This window comes from Podarcis vaucheri, assembly GCF_965113315.1.
Source record: "Podarcis vaucheri genome assembly, chromosome: 5".
NCBI classification, from domain to species: Eukaryota; Metazoa; Chordata; class Lepidosauria; order Squamata; family Lacertidae; genus Podarcis; species Podarcis vaucheri.
The window spans coordinates 52892560-52914635 of NC_138763.1; the positions used below are offsets into that span (position 1 = coordinate 52892560).

The 22076-nt window shown below is 38.3% G+C and overlaps 1 protein-coding gene across 3 annotated transcripts in view; it reads left to right on the top strand.

Moving 5' to 3' along the window:
- The window catches only part of ATRNL1 (attractin like 1), a 524570-nt gene that overhangs the window by 206376 nt on the left and 296118 nt on the right, over positions 1–22076 (top strand). For all 3 annotated transcript variants that reach the window (XM_082222558.1, XM_082222560.1, XM_082222559.1), the window contains exons 22-24: positions 11157–11251; positions 13633–13711; positions 16489–16646. In XM_082222558.1, the coding sequence (XP_082078684.1) occupies positions 11157–11251; positions 13633–13711; positions 16489–16646 (332 nt within the window). The remainder of the gene's footprint in view (positions 1–11156; positions 11252–13632; positions 13712–16488; positions 16647–22076) is intronic.

Consider the following 22076-nt stretch of genomic DNA (forward strand, 5'->3'; position numbering starts at 1 on the left):
GACCTGTTACAGATAGGTAGCCGTGTTGGTCTGCCATAGTCAAAATAAAAAAAATTCCTTCCAGTAGCACCTTAAAGACCAACTAAGTTAGTTCTTGGTATGAGCTTTCGTGTGAATATCTGAAGTATCTGAAGAAGAAGTGTGGTATCTGAAGAAGTGTGCATGCACACGAAAGCTCATACCAAGAACTAACTTAGTTGGTCTTTAAGGTGCTACTGGAAGGAATTTTTTTATAATTCAAGACCTATTACTGTTTAAGGAATTTCAAATAGTAGAGCTAAAGTAGGGTTGTTGTTGTTGTTAAATTTATTACCTGTCCTTCATCCTAAGGTCCCAGGTGGTTGACAACATTAAAACACAATATTTAAAACAACTTACAATTACAGAAATAAGGAGGATCCTAAGAATATACATCTGTGTCAAAAGCCAGGGCAAAGAGGTGTACCTTCAGCAATCACAGGAAGCTACAAATCATTTTCTACCGAGGCTATTCCTCATGGCTCTGTTGTTGTTGTTAATGATGTCGTCATTATTAATTTGTTTTAGATATCGCCCTTCATCTGCAGATAGATCCCAGAGTGGTGTATATTAAAAACATAAAATTCAAAATTACTTCCCTTTTTTCCTGCAAGGTAGAAACAGACTTTAGTCTGTTGTGAACAGAGGACAGATGTATTGTAATAAATTAATTGCTGGAAGCTTGTCCATCAGTATTTTTTGTACACCTGCCCCATTGTAAAATAAAACAAGGTATTTTTTTAATGCAAAGAACTGTGGGGAAGAAGAAAAAATATGCTTTCTTAAGATGAAATAGTTATGAGCCTGATGTGGGGCAATAGCAATAAGAGGGCCGTTCAGTAGGAAATCCATATGAAAAATGTAATAGTTGAAAGGACAAGTGCACCAAAGATATGGCAATGAACTTCGGCAATGCTCTGTGATGTACTGCATCTACATTGTACAAATACTCGTAACAGGTAAAAAAGGTTAAAAACAGGTATCAAGTTCTGTCCAGCATCAAGCCCAGCATGGAAGTCAGTGGGTAGAGTAGCTTTTATTTTACCCCAGATATTTTCCTGTTGCAGGTATCCGTTGTAAAAAGTATTTGACCCTGATTTTGTGAACATTGTGTATGGTTCTAGGTACAGATTGGGAATCTTGCTGGTGTGCTATCCTTAGCTGATCCGGCAAGCATTATATCGGATATCGTCCTGGTTTGAACATAACAATAAGCCATGGTTGTTTTTGACTATGACTTGTTAAATAAGCCAAGATTTGGCTCACTGATGTTCAAACAAACTGTATCTCTTTGCATTGCCCAAGAAGTGACAAGGCATCAATGAATCAACAGTTCTCTTACTATTAGGTAGCTGCAGTAATGGGGCAAGAAACACAAATGCTCTCCTCCTTGAAGATTCAAACAACCCTAAAGCATATCTCCCTTCCTAGACTGACCCCAAGAAGGCTTCCTAGACCTCTCCGTTAATGCATCTGTTTCAATCCCTTCCTACTGTGGCTGTTCTTTCAATAAAGACATTTTTTTCAGTGCTAAGACTTGAGCAAGCAAAGAACAGGTGTTAGTATTAACTTAGGTTATAAAAGGAAGTCGATAAATTGTTGCAGAAGCAAAGATTAATGGGAAGTGAGGGAGTAGTGGCAACTACTAGAGTATTTGGGGTTAAACTGTGTAATTGCATCTGTTGAACTGTTGGTATAACTTGCTAAGGGCAAACATGCTTTTAAAATACAAGCCTTTTGTATAAGGATAAAAGAATCCCTCTTACCCATACAAGGAACTGAGTTTGAGAGAGTGAGTTTGTCAATGGGTAGGTGGGTGGGAAATGTGGATTGTTGCCAGGCAGAATAGCAGAAAGGGAGAGGACTGCAAAAACATAAGTGAAATCCTCTTAGTCATACCAGTGGTTTCATTTTCAGGCAACTCTAAAGCTAGAATTAAACCAGGAAGCAGGTCACCCTAATACAGTGGTACCTCGGGTTACAGATGCTTCAGGTTACAGACTCAACCCAGAAATAGTACCTTGGGTTAAGAACTTTGCTTCAGGATGAGAACAAAAATCGCACAGCGGTGGCACGGCAGCAGCGGGAGGCCCCATTAGCTAAAGTGGTACGTCAGGTTAAGAACAGTTTCAGGTTAAGAACGGACCTCCAGAACAAATTAAGTTCTTAACCTGAGGTCCCACTGTAGTATAATTTTACCCTTTACACATTACTCTCACAGCCAAAGCTTGGAGGAGAAGACTCCACATGAAGAACAACTCAGTACATTTACTTTAATATGCCTCCCCCAAAATTTGATGATTGGGGTGGTTTTGGAATATAATTCAGCGTGATTAAAGCTAAACCTTTCAGTCAAAACACAAGGTCCTCCCACCTCTCCTTCCTCTTCTGTCTCAAGCTCTGGGCATATCCACAGCTGAATTGGTTTTGTTTCATAGGAAAGGAAAGAGGGATGTGTCATGAATTTTATGTTTCTTTAAAAAAACCAAAAAAACACCCAAGACTACAAACAACTTGGAAGCTAAGGGGGATCCCTGATCTACCTTGAGACTTGATCCAGTTGAGGAATGTGAGATCATGATCTTCATCACCCCAATTTATCTTGTTATTCAGAGAGTATATGACCCTCTCTTGGCATTGTTATCTCCATTTACCAGTTGAAGTTTAGGTTTGCTGGCTCTCAATTTATTTTAATAGGGTATCATTGGAGATGACACTATGGCTTCTTAGAGTTTAGATTATAGTTTTAAATAGAATTCATGTGAATGAATTCCTCTGATGAATATCTATATGAAACGGCTGGTTAACACCATAGCTTTTCGAGTGAGTTACTATCAGTATTCTGATAACCAGCTTTATATATTTCAGTGTCTGCTGTAAATCAGTGTCTGAAAGTGGGGGTCAGATAGATGAAATCATTGGAATGAAGATGATCCCAACTAAATCAGAGGTGAAGCATTTGGAACCTACTCATATCATTGGGTGTGGATTGTTTGTGTGTGATGAATGGGGATTATTTCTCCAATGGAACAGGTGTGGACTCTGGGACTGCAGCTTCTTAGTCCTATATAGCGTAGTCAGTGGGCAGGGATGATGGGAGTTGGAGTCCAATAACATCTGGATACAAAATCAAGCAGGCTAACTATGAGAATCCCATATACCATGGATGACATTAAAATAGTTTATACCAGTTGTTCAAAACAACTTCACTTTTAGCCCAGCCTGTTATAGACTTAAGCACTTAAGAAAAATAAGTTATGCCAATTTGAAACAGCTTTGGCAGCGGTATTATAATAAACAATTCTGGCATGTTTTGTTGGCAGATATATTCTGTATGGTTGCTAACAGCACTATCATGAAAATCACACTTCTGGAAACATAAATGGATCTGACTAGTTTGTATTCAAATAACTCTTAGCAAAAATAAAAGACAACATCTGTACAGTGTACAGCTTGCAAAAGAAATATATATATATATACAATAGTTTGATAATGATGTGCATTGTTTAAAACTAGAAAGTCTCCTAAAAAGAATTTTAAAAATGGATGAAACACATGTTACAATGTTGTTCTTATTAAACAAGTGAGCAAAAATAGTACAAATATATTTTGTAATACTGGTCCTTTAGAAGCTTTCTTTTGGATGATGAATGCAATCTATACAATTCAAAATTGTATTACCACTCCTGTCTTCTGTGACCTTGGGGCTGATGGAGGTTGACGTCCAGGAGCATGTGAGAGGGCCGCAGGTTCCCTATCCCTGCTCTGAGTCTTAATTCTCTATGTTACTGTGCATAAATATTTTTAATGACAATTCAATTTGTTAAGGAAAGGGAAGCTCTTCACGAAACAGTTATTAAATGTGTGGATGTGTTGACCTTTTCTCCATATTGTGCATCAAGACTTTACGTGCCATTTAAACAACCTGCACCCTTATGCTGAAATTGTTCATTCAGTGGGGTACTCGGTTCTTTGCAAAGTTGAGTACTGCTAACCACACTTTTGAAAAACAGTCACTTGCAATTTAAGCTGTAGTGGCTCACTAAGCAGGTGGAGGCTGGAGGCAGTGGTGTCCTCTCACTGGTGGTCTGCTGCTTCTTGGAACAGGGATGGGGTGAGGTGGCAGCAATATCAGAGGAGCTCTGGCTTGGTAATAGTGAGCAAGTGGCACCTGGAGAGCTGCTACCAACAGAGCGTTCCACTGCCTTGCCCTTGCTTTGCCTTGTCCTGCCCAGTCTCAGTTAAATGCAGTGCTGCTGACACCAGCAAAATGCCGCCCCCCCCCGCCCACACACCAACCACCGATAGTATGCAGACTAATCATGCTTTATGGAAGCTGAGTCTCCTTAGTGCTGACAGGTAGTTCAGTAAAAAGTACAATGCAGTTCCTACCTCGGACTGCCATTAGTTCTAGGCAGACAGCATAGAAATAGGTCTTCTCAGCAAATAGTCTCCCTGCAGAAATTCAGCATAGATCAGTGCCTGCCTGCCAGCCACCCCACCCCAACTGCGTTACAAATACAGGGCTACTTATACTCTAATTCAGTGTTTCCCAACTGGTGTTCCGCGGCACACTAGTGTGCCGCGAGACGTTGCCTGGTGTGCCGTGGGAGGGAGGCAGGCGAGTCGGGCGGTGAGAGGCGGGGCGGCGGCGGTGAGGAGAGGCCGCCCAGCACGGGGCTCTTGCCGTCTGCCTGCCTGGCTGCCTGCGTGGCGCTGACGTCACGGGGCTGTAACGTGCCCCACATAGGCACACGCGGGGCGGCGAGCGAGCTCCCTCCCACATCCCATCGCCGCTCGCTTCGGCCGGCCTACTGGGCTGTCGCAGGCGGAAGGCCTGCGCATGCGCGAGGTTTTCGCGCCTTCAGGATTCCCTTCACGCCTTCCTCCTCCTGGGTCCTTGAGAGCGCGGGAAGCGGCAGCGCGAGACCGGCGTTGAGCCTGGTAGGTATTGCGCTTGCCAAGGCAGTCATTTGGGAAATGAAAACTTGCAAAGCAAGCAACCAGTTCAATCTGAAGTACGTGTATGCTTAATATCCTGTATCTGAAACCTGTTCTGCCCCCTCCCCCACACTTGGTGCCATTTTCATCTACACATGCAGCAGAGTAAGTTGACCCAGAATAGTACCAATTCAGATGGCAGATGGGAGAATGACAGTGCTGAATGCTTTCCCATGTAGAACAGTCCCTGCAAATAAAAACCTAGCATATTTGGAAGAGGGATGCTAGCCTAACCATTACCTTCTATGCTGTTACTATTTTTTATTTTTATTTTTACATAAGTAAAAAGTGACCTTTCCCCATCTGGCATGGTGGTGTGCCTCGAGATTTTTTTCATGAAACAAGTGTGCCTTTGCCCAAAAAAGGTTGGGAAACACTGCTCTAATTTGTGCTGAGTCACTGGCAGCTCCTTCTGACTGATACCTCACATGAGCTCATCTAGGCACAGACAATAACCCTTAATTAGTCATGACCAGTGCATGTGATACTCACTGGTTCACAGTACTGGCATCTCCCTGCCTGGAGATGCTCATCTGCATGGGGAGCCGCTGCATGAACAAAGTCCCACCAGAGTCTGGCCACCACCTACTGGGACTGGCTGAAGCACACGAGTCCTGCTCCCCGAGGAGCATGAGAGCGGGAAGCGCAGTTTGTGACACGCTTACCTCACCATGCACTGTGCTCTGCTGCTGGCCCAGGGCACCCTGGTCACCACGCTGACAGCGCTTGTGATGGCTGGGGTAGAGCGGGCATAGAAGCCGCCAATGAGTACTGGCAACTTTTTTTTTCTAGAAAAAAGGAACTGGCCATGACCTGCTTTTTATTTGCAAGCAAGCATAAACTAACATACTCCCCAGGACTTGGAGGTACTAGCTCTGGTGCAAATGGACAGCTCAGGCTCAGCCCAGCTCACCCAAAGGAGTTCCCATTTGCTTGCCCATTCTAAAGAAACATCTTACTTGCCATGCTGAAGTCATTCCTTTCTCTCTTCTTTAGAATAGTTGCCCAGGAGACATGTCACTTGTGGGATCATTACCATCGCATGCGTAGTCATGCCTTGCACTTGCTGTGTCACTGATCCTTGCCTCGCTTCCGTACTATACAGATTTGAGCATTAAAGTTCTTGGCAGAAAATATAGTCCGAGTCCTTCATCCAGATTGAGAGGCAGGACATTGAAGAGGTTAAAAAAATGCGCTAGTTGAATGCCTCCCACATCAAGTATACTGCTCCAATCAGGCTATTGTAGTTGATTAGAAGAGCCATATATACCAAATTCCACTTGTTGAATGGAAAAAGTGACTTTCGTGTGTTGGCAGTAGTTGGATTAATAGTTTACTGCATTAACATTGCTTCTCTGGAGGTTTAGGTTTTCCCTCAGTATGTTGTTTTCCTGAGCATTTATGGGCTACAGCCAAACATTTTAAAAGGCCAAATGTTAAGGCATATCTTATATGGATTTGACTAGAACAATGTCCGTATTCCCTACAGGATACGAAAACAAAATACCCGTTAACCTGCTCTAGAGTCATTTACACTCACTAGAAAGTGAATTGCTCCTTAATTGAGCAGCTTTACTGAAATTTATTTTATTTCCTTACTTTTATTTCCTTACTTAAATAGTGGTTTTCCTTTAGTTCTTGAGATACAGTTTTACAGTGCTCATTGCAGATATGTGGAGCTGATTCGGACAACTCTTGCTTATGTAGATGAATGCTCCAGTTTTGAAGTACTTCTATGTCTGTGTTAACTTTTCTTCAGAGAAATAACCACTAATGTCTCTTCTATCTGTAGCAAAATGTTCAAATTATTTATATGCACTGCTTTCTTGAGAATGGTCCTGACCTTTTGTAGACCTTAATGAGTCCATAGTGGGTGTAAAAAAAAATTCTGCTCTGACTTAGTGCAGTATTTATACCGAGTTTGAAGTCATGTCATTGACTATACAAGGTGTGATAGACAAGAAAATATGCATACACACACATGCTTAGCAAATGGTGTAGACTGGCTGGATGCAGTGGGGTGGTGGGAGGCACTAACTGGGGAGCTCCCATGGGAAGAAGGCTCAGAGTCAGGGGATTGATTGTGGGATGACAATGAGTGATCAGAGGAAGATAAGGGGCACCCATAAACATAATAATTCAGAAGAAATATTTACTTTTTATACAGTATTTAAAAATTGATACCTGGTAAATTAGCAATTATTTAAAATACCACTAGAAATTAAAATATTAATACAATAAAAGTCAATGTATACTTCAACTTCTGCTCCTCATTAAACTTTGTCTCATACTTAAGAAGGAAATCTGTACTGAATGTGAGACATTTAACAGCTAGCTCTAAGAAAATCCATTATAATTAACACAGTGGGGTTTTGTTTTTTGTTTTTTTATTACTACTATTGAAAAACATACTGTGAATTACACATGTATAAGAACGAAAAGATTTGAAAGTAAAAATGAATCTGTATAATTTGACTCAAGTACTACATTAAGTATATATTTCAAGCTGCAGAACAATATAATACTTACAGATCTCTAGCCAAAAGAGAAGTGTCTTATCTACATTTTTTTCACCATGCACATTGGCACATTGGCATTATGAATTTTTTTGTGTTTACATATGATTACATTGTATAAACCACATGCTGTTCAAATATGGGAGGACCTCTGAAATGTTTGCATTTCAAGCTCTTGAATACCCTAAGATCCGCCTGTAAAGAAAACCATTGATACTTCCCCTCCCTTTCTCCCCTCCCTCCCTGAGTCAAGATGTCAATCCACCAGTAATGTGCTGTTCTATTCAAAAGAACCCCTTTTATATTAATTGGGATAAAGTGCTGATATATTTTATCTGTTGCTATGGCTGTGCTTTCTTTTTTATTCCCTTTATGTAATTAGGTTGACCACTTGGGGAACAAATAAATTAAGGCACAAACCATGCTAGAAAATTAGCTGTATGTTGTTCTTTGCTGGAATTCTGTTGTCATGACCACAGGTAATATGGCTCAGGGCTCATCCACAATTCCACTTGTGCATACAGTGGTACCTTGGGTTACATATGCTTCAGGTTACATACGATTCAGGTTAGACTCCACTAACCCAGAAATAGTACCTTAGGTTAAGAACTTTCCTTCAGGATGAGAACAGAAATCGTGTGGCGGCAGCGGGAGGCCCCATTAGCTAAAGTGGTACCTCAGGTTAAGAACAGTTTCAGGTTAAGAACGGACCTCCAGAACGAATTAAGTACGTAACCAGAGGTACCACTGTACTAACAAAGACTGAGTGGTTCCTGATAACAAATCCTATATTAGTTGCCCTGTGTTGTGGCCCTTTTACCTACTCCAGTGATGCACCCCTGATACTGTTGCTTAAGCTGTTTTAACATGGGTGCCACTGAGATGATAGGAACATAATGTCTGGCTGCTTTAAAGTCATCAGCCTTTCTGCTCTCCTAATGCTAAACATCTCACTTTAATTTGGTCACAATCAATACAGACTTCTTTCCTAATTAAAGTAATTTGTTTTTGTGAATCCGTCTTATGTAAACTCAAGCAGGCTCTTGAATAGTCTGTGTTTTGAATGCAAAGGTTATGGATATATAATCTGTACCTTTGATTAAATGTTTGTGATAGAATTAAAAGTCTTTGTGCAGGCATGTTTGCTAACAGAAGAATTTTGGTAATAAACTGAACCTTCTGTTAATATACCAAGGTAAACATGTGTTGTTACATGGATCTTGCTTCTTTTGCATTAAAAAAATAGCAATGTGATATGCTGCTTGTTCAGGTTCAATATTTTACCACATTTTAATTTTTAAAAACATCACAGACACCTGTAATACAGAATATCATTGAAACATAACCTCTTGGGGAAGCTATCCCATACTGAAACTTAGGAGCAAAAATGATAAAACTGCAGATAACCTCATAGATGTTGTGGCTGGGTATGGAAATCTAAAATTTCACTCCCAGCTGAGCTGCTCTCTTTTCCTTTGGTATTTATGTTAAATTAATGTAGCACTCCTGTAGCTGACATTAGTAATTGGATATAGCTGAAGGAAATCTAACAAAGAAAATGGCACCCATTCTTCTTAAATTAAGGCATCAATTTTGCTAATACTGGTGACACATACCCTGACTGATGCTGGTGAAAGAAGTTAGGATTGCTACTAAATTTCTTATACCGGTGGATCTCCAAATTACACCATTGAAGTAAAGGTATTTTGATGGTATAATGGTGTAGCAATGACATTGATGGCATAATGTTAAGCCAGTGATAAGTGGAATTGGGGCATGACAGGAGTGCAGTTTAGTCAGAAGTATATGCTCACTGAGGGATCAATTCCATGCTCAAGATCAGCATAATATTTGTTATGAGGGGGTGAAGAGTGGTGTGTGTTTAAAGCACCAATAGAAAAGTGATTTGTGGGTGTTCTCTGTAAAATCATTGGCATTCAAATGGTACTTTAACCTTTCTGTTGAGAAAACTATCAAGGGTTTCTAGTGAGCTGTGGAATTGTGGTTGGGGAGACATGAAATTAAAAGACGCCTTCTCCTTGGGAGAAAGGCGATGGCAAACCTAGACAGCGTCTTAAAAAGCAGAGACATCACCTTGCCAACAAAGGTCCGTATAGTTAAAGCCATGGTTTTCCCGATAGTGATGTATGGAAGTGAGAGCTGGACCATAAAGAAGGCTGATCGCCGAAGAATTGATGCTTTTGAATTATGGTGCTGGAGGAGACTCTTGAGAGTCCCATGGACTACAAGAAGATCAAACCTATCCATTCTGAAGGAAATCAGCCCTGAGTGCTCACTGGAAGGACAGATCGTGAAGCTGAGGCTCCAATACTTTGGCCACCTCATGAGAAGAGAAGACTCCCTGGAAAAGACCCTGGTGTTGGGAAAAATTGATGGCACAAGGAGAAGGGGACGACAGAGGATGAGATGGCTGGACAGTGTTCTCGAAGCTACAAACATGAGTCTGACCAAACTGCGGGAGGCAGTGGAAGACAGGAGTGCCTGGCGTGCTCTGGTCCATGGGGTCACGAAGAATCGGGCACGACTAAACGACTAAACAACAAACAACATGTGCTCTAGCATTTTATGTGGGATAGGTTCTGTGTTATCATCTTGATATTTCTGCTGTTGCTTTGGATTGGTACTTCCTATGCATGGGTAATGGGGGAATGACTGCTTTCCTCTCACAGTTATAGTAGTTTGCTCTAAAGAACATTTTGTCAACATGGGATGATAGCTACTCAAGTGGTTTGTGGCAAGTCTTTTTCTCCTGATAATTGTCACTGTCCTAGAAGTTCAAGAACATGTTTTGGGGATAATGACGTCAAAGGCAAATTAGGATTCCTGCCAGGACTGTTATCCAAGAATGATAACAGTTGAAATGCAAAACTATATTTGAAAAGATATGACCATGATTAGAATTCATGGATTTTTGTGCTGTGTGACTCAGATATATTGCATAGTACAGCTTTACAGGAATATTTAAATTTTTAAAATAGAATTCATGGTAAGAGTCTGGCAATATTTTACTCTGACTCATAGTACTGTTGCACTCCACCTCCTTCTTTCCATGCTGTGGCTTGAGATAGACGGACTGAACAGACCAATGCAATACCACAGAAAGGTGAAAAGATTTGTGGGTCAATTCCATGATCTCCCAATCATACAGTATTAATTGAGAAGTGCTGCTCTAACTTTGTGGTTTCTTGAACCACTTAAAAATTGCAGGGGGACAGGTCTCAGTGGACCACTTAACAACCCCCCCCCCCACACTATCATCATCATAAAAAAAACCTCCAGCAACATTACAAATACCACTGGAAAGGACTCTTTTAACTGATAAACTTTTAGGGGGAAATTAGCAGGGGACTTGTTAGTCTGTTGGAACATCTGTCTCTGGTCAAAATGGATTATTTCCATTATAAATGCACACACAAATCAAGTGAAGAACCATGTACAATATTCATGACTAAACAAACAAACAAGCAAATTGTCCAGTAGCACCTTGGAAAACAACTAAGTTTGTTCTGGGTATAAGCTTTTGTGTGCATTCACACTTCTTCAGATATATCTGAATATAAGACAATCTCATCTGCTAATTTCTAAATGTTTTGTCCACAGACAGTTTACTGATTGACTATCAGTTTACCTTCAGCTTATTACAAGAAGATGATCGCCATCACACTGCCATAAACTTCATTGCAAATCCTGAACAGGTGAGCTAATATAAGTAACTGCCTCTAATATGATTATTTAGTGATCATAGAATAGGTATCCATTATATCTGATGTTTTTCTAAATCTGTTTGTAGGAACTAAAAAGTAGTAAGAAGGGATGATAGAAACAACTTTCAGGGAAAACAAGTGGTTTCTTCAGGTTTTGAATAATAACTGAACTCAGATTTTGAAGTGAGATATATATCTTCATCCATTAGGATTTAAATCAATTTCCATTCCACACATATGTAAATTAAGTTGTCTCACTCCTTAATGCTCTCATACTGGTTGTTGGCTAGCTTCAGTTTTTCTGTAGTGGAGCATGTCACAGTGCCTCCTCACTTGTATGCGGATGAATAGCTGCTTGTCACTGCAATTAATCCCTTGTTAAGGCTGCAGTCCTTGCCCCACCTTCTTAGGTGTAAGCCCTATTGAATTCAGTAGGACTAATGTCTTAGTAGACGTGGTTAGGATAGTACTGTAAGGTGTAAAATATATTTATTTTTCCTTGGACAAGGCAGTGGATAGTGGAGATGTTTATAGAAGTTAAATAAGATGTGTGTGTGTGTGTGTTGTTTTTTTTTCATTCCGTATCTAAAGTGTTGCTGTTTTAAAAGCCAGGATACCCATATACCCATATATCTCAAGACCTGAAGTTCATTTTCAGAGGTCCTTCTCAAGGTATCTGTACCAGTGAAGTGAGGTGGTAGCCATTAGGGAGAGGGCTTCTCACTGATGGACATGCTAACCTGGTGCTTACAGTGTAGGCTTTTGGGGAGCTGGTGTAGACTATATGTCCCAGATTTTTCAGTTTTAGAAACAAGTTTTTGTGCTTTTTAGACATTGGAAACTACTGTTTTCACTGTTGTTGGTTTTATCCTGCTTATATTCTGATATTCATTTTTATGTTCAGGCTGTATTCTTATTTTGACTATTTTCTGTATACTGCAGATAAATGTTTGTTAATGGGCTGTATAAAAATATTGTTAATAACTACATGATAAATTAAAAAACCTTTAACTATGCAATGACACTAACTCTATGCAGAGTTAATGTAAAATTATTCCTCATGATTTAGCAGATCTGAGAAGTGCAATAATTCTGCTCTGAAAACACACATCAGCAACACATTAACTTGAAACATATCTTGTGTGTATTTTTTCTAATAATATCACATACTTTACAAATCTAGTAGCAGTTTAGATGCCTTTTTGTAGAGCTATTGACATTGATGGCTGAGCTTTTATTTCTCAGGAGCATGCAATTTGAAGAGGTGCTCCACACCTTAATTCTGAATTAACCAAATTACTGTGCAATCCTATGCATATCTGCTTAGAAGTAAGCTCATTGACTTCAGTTGGACTTACTCCCAGGTAAGTGTGTATAGGATTGCAACCTTCTTCTACAGTGTGAATCTGAAATCTTGCTTGAGAAAACAACTAATTTGGACTTTACTATAGCTAAAAAATATAGGAAAACATTTGGGTCTATGTTAATTTCATTGAATCTTTCTTATAAATAAAAATTTCAAGTTGGATTTTATATTGTCCTGTGAAATGGATAGATTGTTAGTCTTATATTCTCTTGGATATATTTCTTTTCAGTTAAACATTCCTGAGTTTTTTAGCTAATATCCTGATGTAATCAGCCATTTCCTAGAACCCTACAGCTTCACTAGCAAGGGCAGGGAAGGTACTACTACTCCTTTCTTCTGTTATTGAGGATAAGCAGCCTACTTGCTCTAGAACAGGCTTCCTCAAACTCGGCCCTCCATATGTTTTTGGCCTACAACTCCCATGATCCCTAGCTAGCAGGACCACTGGTCAGGGATGCTGGGAATTGTAGTCTCAAAACATCTGGAAGGCCGAGTTTGAGGAAGCCTGCTCTAGAAGAACAGCTTTTTTGGTGGCTGTGGGGAGTTGTCCATTAGCAAATCAATGGGAAGCCCCTTGAAATCAATAGTGATTGCACTCCAGAAACTACCGTATTTACTCAAATCTAATGCTCTATTTTTTTTGCCAAATAATTTTTTTGCGCATTAGATTTGATAGAACATTTACATTAACCGGCAAATACTTTTTTTTGGTTTCAAGGTTCTGAAAATTGAGGTGTGCATTAGATTCGATGGTGCATTAAACTCTAGTAAATACGGTAACATGCACAAAGAGCTTCTGTTATTAGCTATGTCAGTTTTGCAAGTTCATGGAGGCCTTCACTGTCATCAGCTGTAGAGGACGAAGGCCTTGTAGCATGTGAAAAACTACGTCAGTGGAGCATGCCCAGTGTGTTTAAGATCAGGGGATATGTTTGAACACCTGTAGTTGAAATAAGGTCATTGTTTGTTTAAGCAATAGTCTTACGTAATTTTCATATTTTTTTAGTCAAACAAAAATTTGGACATATCAATTAATGCATCAAACAACTTCAACCTGAATATCACTTGGTCAATTGGCTCTACAGGTAAGAAAGCCCATAATGTATTTCTACTTCCATATTCCCTCAAGTACTTATCATCTAACTATATTTACATGATTGCCTTTTTGTTTCTTATTAGTAAAGCTTAATAAAATGTATTCTTTTTCCATTCTCATTATGACACTATTAATGATATTACTTAAAACTCAGATAATTTGCAATCTGAATAAAGGTTCATTAACATGTTAACTTTCTTCCCTATTCAATTAAAATTACTTGGGTAGCAAAACCTTGTATGCTCTTTAAATTTTTAGAATGGCAGTGTTATGAACGCAGTGATTTTAATTAAGATAAATTACTTTCTTAACTACTGCAGAGACTGAGATTTTAATTTCTTTGTTTCAGTGTTCAAGCCTGGAATTTAATTATTAACCTTAACGTTGATATCAAACAATAAAATCCTTCTGTGTGTGCTGATAAAAGAACCTGCTTATCTTTTTTTTCAAACTTTTGAACCCAATTTCTCCATTGGCTTTAATAAAAAGCTTTGTTTAGAAAGTTTCTTTGAATTGGTTCTGTTGACTTTCTGAAAATATATCCAAGGAGAGCACCATTGATTGCATTTTTAATTAATTATGCAGAATGGTTAAGAACAGGAGGCGCTTCACACTTTATGTGACAGATCTGTTTCTCCAGGTGTCAATTATGGTTTTACCTGTGGAACACTGCAACATTTGAAAGGGAGATGTGCATTTGTGAACATATGGTGTACACACACTGATGAACTGCAGCCAGGTGTAGCTCCACATTGTGTATCCACTGTATATCTCTGTATTTTGCAGACCTGCACTCCCTATTCTTCTGAGATCTGTGCTAGCATTACAGATTGTGTGTCATACCTAGGTGTACTACCACATAATACTGAATAGGAAGAGCTTGATGTTAATAGTTCAGGGGGCTAATAGGGAGGCAAGGGATGGTGCCATGGGCAGTCAAACTGTACCTGTTCCCTAAAGAATTTTTTATGATTTTCAGTAAAATGAGACAAAGTTTCATTACTGCATAAAACTAGCACTAAGAGACCTGTGCTATGCATCCTTGTCCTTCAGTTAGTCCGTTTGTGTGTATCTGTGTTTAAACATGTAAAAAATAAATACAGTGACACCGATCCTCTTCAGGTATTCATCCTGCAAATGCAAGGGTGAAAATTTGCAGCAGGCTGTGGCACAGCTGTTGCTCCCACCTCTGTTACTAGTTATACCCCCTCAAGCCTGACTTTTGCATGTTTAGAATGAAGGTCCGAGAGCAGCTTTCAATTACTTTTACTTTATGTACTTAAGAAGTCTCCTCATAATCAGGCATTGTTCCTAACTGTAAGGAGGCTTGCAAATATGCTTACAAGACCCTTTCAGACGTTTGCACTAAATAAGTGCAGTTTTGGGGTTGCAGTGCACACAGAGACATTGGGAGTTGTGCTGCAGCACATATTCCCATCCCTCTACACACTTGTTAAGTAAATTGAGGGATGATTTACTATGCAAACATTTACTGGTGAAGCAGAATGTGGGACTCCCTGTCCAGATTTTAAAAGTGTACATTGTTGAATCTTAGTTCTGCTTAGTGTGGAACTAGATGCATGGTAAATATGGAATTTTCATTCTCATGATTACTTCCAGCAATGAAAGTGTGTGCGGGTGGTCACTTGAAGGGATAAGCAGCATGGGAAGGAGAGCTTAATACATTCATTCACCCATTTCCCACTGAAATCCTTTGTTCCAGCTGCTTTCTCCCCAGTACTTTCCCCTCCACGAGTCTGGAGAATACTTATAGAAGCAAAATGACAAATGGCCCCCCTGCTGTTCTTCCTGCAGCCTCCACCCCACACTGTACTCTGCATATCAGAGGCAGTCTCTTGTTTGCTATCAAATGTGTTTCCCAATTAATAATACTTTCTCTGAGGTGTAGTTTCTTTTACTTCATTGTTGCTTGAAATCCCCTACTTGGGGGGGGGGATCTTTTGTTTCTTTTTGCCACCTCAGCAATTTACAGATCAAACAGAATTGCTGAAGAGTCTCATGTCTTACAAATGGAATAGGTTTATCTAGCTGAATATGAGATGTTCTAAGAATAGTTGAGATACTAAAGCAATATTTCACAATCAAGACAAATACATTTTTTACACACTTGAATAACTTACTCAATTTTAGTGTAACTTACTTGAGGAAACTGTATTAGTTGTGTGGTGAAATGGGATAAAGTTGATATAACTTTCAAATCCATTATATGTTTCATTAATCATTCATAATATCTGAACAACTATTCATAATCTTTGCTAGTATATAAAGGATATATGTATTAATGTTTGTTTTATATTCCTCATGCCATTTTTGAAAATGTATAGAAGTCACTTATAGAGATGTTATACTTTAGAGATCTTTCCCCATAATATTCCATCATAATTTTAAAGATGAATCCAGTGTGCTGTCTTGATCATATGAACTGTGTGCTTGATTCAAGCAGCAAAGTATGCAGAAAGGAACTCTGTCCAGCACAATTCAGTGTTCTTTTCTCCTGAATATTCATCCAAGGCTGAATGTGCATTTTCTGAAACTGTTTCTCCTTCCTTGGACTGGGTGGAATTAAGCAGTTTTGAGGAATTTAAATTTGTTTCCATCTACAGTTTTGTTATAGTAATGGATATCTAGATACCTGTTAGTTTTATTGTTGTGCCCCACCATGTGTGTCCTTGAGATGGAATGGACTACAAGCTAATTATTTTTTTTAATGGGCTTGCTTTTCATTATTTTTATGTACTCTCATAGCTGGAACGATATCAGGAGAAGAGATTCCTGTAGTTTCAAGGGCTAATATAAAGGAATACAGAGATAGTTTTTCCTGTGAAAAATTCAACTTTCGGAGCAACCCAAACATCACTTTCTATGTATATGTCAGCAACTTTTCATGGCCAATCAAAATACAGGTTAGTATAAATAACAACTATGATACTTCTGTTATATTAAATTAACATTTTCCTCTGATCTTACCGCCAGAAATGCAAAACTGGCTGTATTGTCTATGGAGGAAGGCCCTGTCATTGTGAGTGCCTTGTGGTGTTTCCTTTAGTGTTAAATCTGTGTGGTTCATATTTTTTTAATGCATGGTTTATTTTTTTGATCATTTTAAAAAACAAGTAGTTCTCTGAAAACCTTGTGAATTAATGAGACCTGATTGCTGAAAGAAAAAAGTTTATACTTCTACAGAATGGAAACTTAAACTCAACTGCTTAGTCATGTTGTTCCTGGCTGCTGCTGTGATACAAAACTCCTTACCTTTCACCTACCTATTTATACATGTTGGGAAATATACAAAGATTATGAAAATATATAATTATTTAGTACATGGACCCAAGTATTCCATAACAATAAAACAAAGTTGGAAGTATTTGATTTAAGATGAACACAGTGTTTAAATTTAGCTTCAGTGGCTCTTCTCTAATACTTCTTTTGCCACCTGACAGTGTAAACATATACATGCCTACGCAGAGGTAAGTGTGATGGGGCTTACCACTTCTACGTAAGGTGGTATAGGATTGAAGCCCAAAAGTTCAATCCTTAAAATATGTATTTAAGTCAATATTGCTTTGTTCTTGGGCTCAGGGATACTTAGAAATGTACAACAGACTCCATGAGACTGATGTGTCAGGCATTTATGACTGGATCCAAAATTAAAATTCTTAATTTTATTTTCTTTAAAAAACACTGTTCCCATTGTGTGCGCACAGCTAATTCGTATTTGGAGATCATGGGCAGAGACATCAGGTATTAACCCTGTTTCAGATATAATGCAAAATCATATCTTGTTAACAAGCCATGACCATAAACCACAGTTTAATTTTGACTTGTTTGACCTCCCCAACCTGGTGCATTTGACATGCTACCTGGGGCACCAGCTTAGGGAAGGGTGTCTTAAACTAATTACATTTTCCTGCAGGTTTGAGCACAACAATAGTTTAAATTGGGAAGTGGATGTTTCCAGCATCCTTCAAATCAATGCAAAGGGGAAATGGCCAACCCAAAGGCTTGCTTCTGCATGTTCACATAAAGCATATTTCAGTGTTACATCCAATGTAGGCCATTTGATAGCGTAGCTTTGCCAACTCTTGGGACATTTGGACCTCCAGTGTACATGGGACATTCAAAAAGTATGCAAAACTAATGAAAGATATGGTATTTTATTACTACAAATGCCATCATCATTAGCACCACACTGTCTCCTATGGTCTAACTTCCAAAATCCAAATGAAGTCAGCTGTACTTTTAATTCTTTCTGATCTGCTTATGTTACCTTAATATCTTATCTGCATGGTATAAATATTGTCCCATTTAGAAAGGTAGCATTTTATTCAGGTAATTAAACCTTTCACTCCCTTTTCTGTTTTGACCTACCGGTAATAATCTTGCGACTTTCTCCTTCTTCGTAACTACTGTTGAAAATATTTTTTTAACTTTATATCCATGAGATCTCTGCTCTCATTGAGTATCCATGGATATGTGAATGTTATGAACATGAAAAACAGTACTGGAATAAAATACCCTTATACTGGCCTTTGCTTTTTGATACTTTTAACACCTTCAGTCATATGGGATATGTCTGCAGTGGGGCATTCCAGTGGGAAACATAAGCTATTCACAAGGAATAAGATAATGAGCTGGTTTATAAATATTGTTACTAGGTTAGGCTATTTTTGAATCATCTTTGTATCACCTGTCTTCATATACCATTAGCTTGCTATGGACTGAAAGACAGCAACAGAGAGTGATTGCTATGTTAATTCAAAACAAACAATCCAAAGGCTAAGAACTTGATTGCAGGAAATATATGTGTGCAAGGATGGTAAAAGATCACTAAAGAGTAACTGATTTTTGTTAGGTCATCTACTCAAACAATGAATCATTTAATCAGTTAGCAGCTGGAATTTGTGTTCATTAAATGGCAGAATCATGCATGGAAGGTATTTCTTGCTTATATATTATATATATTTAGAATATGTTCTATATAATTACATGTATCTAGGTGAATGAATAGATGCAGAAAACATACTGCCTTCCTCAAAAGCTCTTTATATGAATACTGAGGTTAAAATTTGACATTGGTATAAACTTTAAAAATAAAAATGTACTAAAATGGGAGAGAAAAGTTAAATATGTTTTCTCCCCCACAGTTTCAAAGGCAATGTACTTCAGATGTGTAACAATATACAACACTGCAATAAAATTCAACATGTATTGGTCTTAATTCTTTCTGCACTGTTGAACACACAACATAAAAATGATTGTTTCGAACATTAGTGGTTCAGAGCTATTTCAGAATGCTTTCTTCAGCAAAAAGAACTTTCCAATGAAGTTTTTTCTTCTTCAGTTTAGTAGTGTCCTCTCTTGCTTACCCTGAGGTTTCAATATAATATTTTACAGTGTGTAACATCTGCAGAAATCATGCAGAAATTATGTCATAATGATATGTGACTTTTTTTGTCGAAAATAGTACAATAGGACAACATTATTTTTCTCCACCTTTAAACAGTATGATTAAGTAACAGGTTTAAAATACAAAGCCCAGATAGCAATGGATTTTCATTTAGAACTTTTACAGTGAAAGGTTTTTCATCTGCTGTCTTCAAAGTAGACCATGCAAACCACACATCTAAGAAGTAAAATTGGGAGCTTTAACATGGTGCAAAATGAAGGCAAGATTGCTGCCAGGTGGCTCCAGGGGGGAGGAAATTCTACAAGTGGGGTGCCAGTACAGAAAAAGCCCTTTCCTCTATAACCATATCATATGTAACATCCAAATATGGGTTGCCCCCGAAAAGACCATTGCTTGGGTAGGACAGTATTGAGAGAGGTGTTTCTTCAGTTATCAGTTTTCCAAGTTGTTAAGGACTTCATAGCACCTTCAGTTCAGAACAGAAACATTGTTGTATGACTCTAACTCAGTGCACCATATAACAGTCTAACAGCCATGTTTCATACCAGTTGCAGTTTCCAAGGCATGTTTAAGGGCACCTCCACACAAAGCATTTCATAGTAATTGAATTAGGAGCTTATGAGAGCTTGAACTACTGTGGTCACTATCACTATCCAGGAACTGATGTAGGATATGAAACAAGCGAAGTTGATATGCCACATTTATTTGGGTGTTACCATTTATAACTTGCCGGGAGAGAGGCACAACAATGGTATGTGAGGCCAAAACCTGCTACCAGGCTTGGCTTGGCACATATAGAAGTGTGTGTGTGGAATAAGTATTGTTTAAATTGGGCCTTCGTGATTTGTGCTCTGGGTATGAATGTGTGCTGCATTTGGAATCGGTAACTGTTCTTTTTTGATGTTTTGAGACCTCTGTCAATGTGGCTTTGCTCAGTTGCTTGATTCATCAATATCTATTTGCACAGCTGTGAATGAAAGTGTATTTATTGGCTAACTACTTATGATGTACCTAAAACTGGATTATGAATGTTAATCTGAGGAGCTGAAGGAAGGGGCTTAGTATATGGAAGAGTCTAACCTTGTGGTGGAAGGCTGATGCTGATGACTTTGGAATACTTGCTTTGGGTGAGACCCAATGCCCACCCACCTGCTTTTGCTAAGCTTTTATTTCCAAAACATTGTAGCAGACAGTTTAACTTATAAACCTTTTTGCAACTTGTATTTTCTGCAATAATCCCCTCTTTGAATGGAAACTTGAACTTGATCACCTGTGGTCTGCGCCAGCCCTGTGATTCTGTGATAAACTGTCTTACAGATTTATTGGCTTGATTTCTGCAAATATATATTTTAAATGGTTAACAACAAATATACTTAGAACAGTGATTTCACTGTCCATTAAGGCAGATTTTCGGTAGATTTGGAAACCCCTAACCAAAAAGCTTCTGAAGAACTGAACTTTTTTCATTCATTCATGTAACACAAGCAGATATTAGGTCAATTGCTGAAGAAGAACATGAGCCATTTCATATGCTAAGGCTTAAGGCTGTTTCTTATTTTCACATAGAAGGAATACATGCATACACACATACATGCTCAAGAGGCTGCAAATAGAGCCATTCACAACAATGTAAGTAATGTAATAACAGTGATTTACTGTTCAAGGTTCAATTTTCTAAACACCTTAATGGCTTCCAGGGTGACTGTTAGTAATATGACTGTATGCAAATATTATAAATCTTGAAATATTGATTGGGCATTGACAACATTGTGGCATGGCATATTATTTTTTAAAAAAACTATTCTGAATATATCATTTTAGTAAAGGTAAAATCTGTTGTGAAATAAAGGTATAAAATGAATTCTAATAAAAACAGGACATAAAGCCCTCATAATGGTTCTTTGGGCTTGATACTTCACATAAGACTTGAACATTCCTTTGATGTATGGGACAACCTTGAAGCCAATAGTTGTTGACTCTGTTCAGAAGTCTTCAAATCCTGTCATTTTAAATAAACTCAAATGGATTTAGGATACATTTACATTATTTTATGGAATATTATTTTTAGATAGCTTTGTAAAGTACCAAAATTAAGTACCAAAATTTATATTCTTTAAGCATCAAATTGAGAACTTTGGGGTTTTTTTAAATTTAAATTCTGGATATTTCACTGCATTTAACTTTGCTTTCATTTTAGCTTTGGATAGTTCTAAACAGAAAAAGTTTAAAGTAAAATTTAACTTAAAATATTTTCAAGATATTATTCACCATTACATAGTACAAAATGTTGCTTTAACATAAATTGTAACTAATGTTAGTTGGAAAACAGGAAATAAGTGCAGTTGGCTATAAAGAGAAAATTCTGGTGGCAGTTGTTTGGAAATAGAGCAATTTGGTTGGGAAACTGTGAGGTCTTAAAAGGTTTGATACATCTGAATAAATTTGCTTGGGGGACGTTATAGTTTTCTTTCACAGTCCAAGAGTTTAACTAGGTGGCATTCAACACTGCTTCTTGCTGCATCATTCTCTATCTCTTGGGTGACTGTACAAAAATTAACATATTTAAAACAACAGTTTCTCAGGGAGTGGGAATACTGTTCATAGTTCAGTTGATGTTTTAAAAACAAAACACCTAATTGAGAAATAATTAGTCTCCAATCACACACTGTTTTAATTTGTATATCATTTGAATGCCTGAGATAAGATCTTTACAAACTAATGTACTGATTGCTTTGGGTTCTCCCTCACCCAGACCACTGCTGATTTCTAGAACATAAGGGATATATATATATATATATATATATATGCTTTCGTAGATTTTCACGGGTACAGGAATGCAGGTTTTGGTGTCTTCGGGTGTCTTCCCGTGTAAGAGTCGGGGTGTCTGTGCACAGACACCCCGACTCTTACACGGGAAGACACCCGA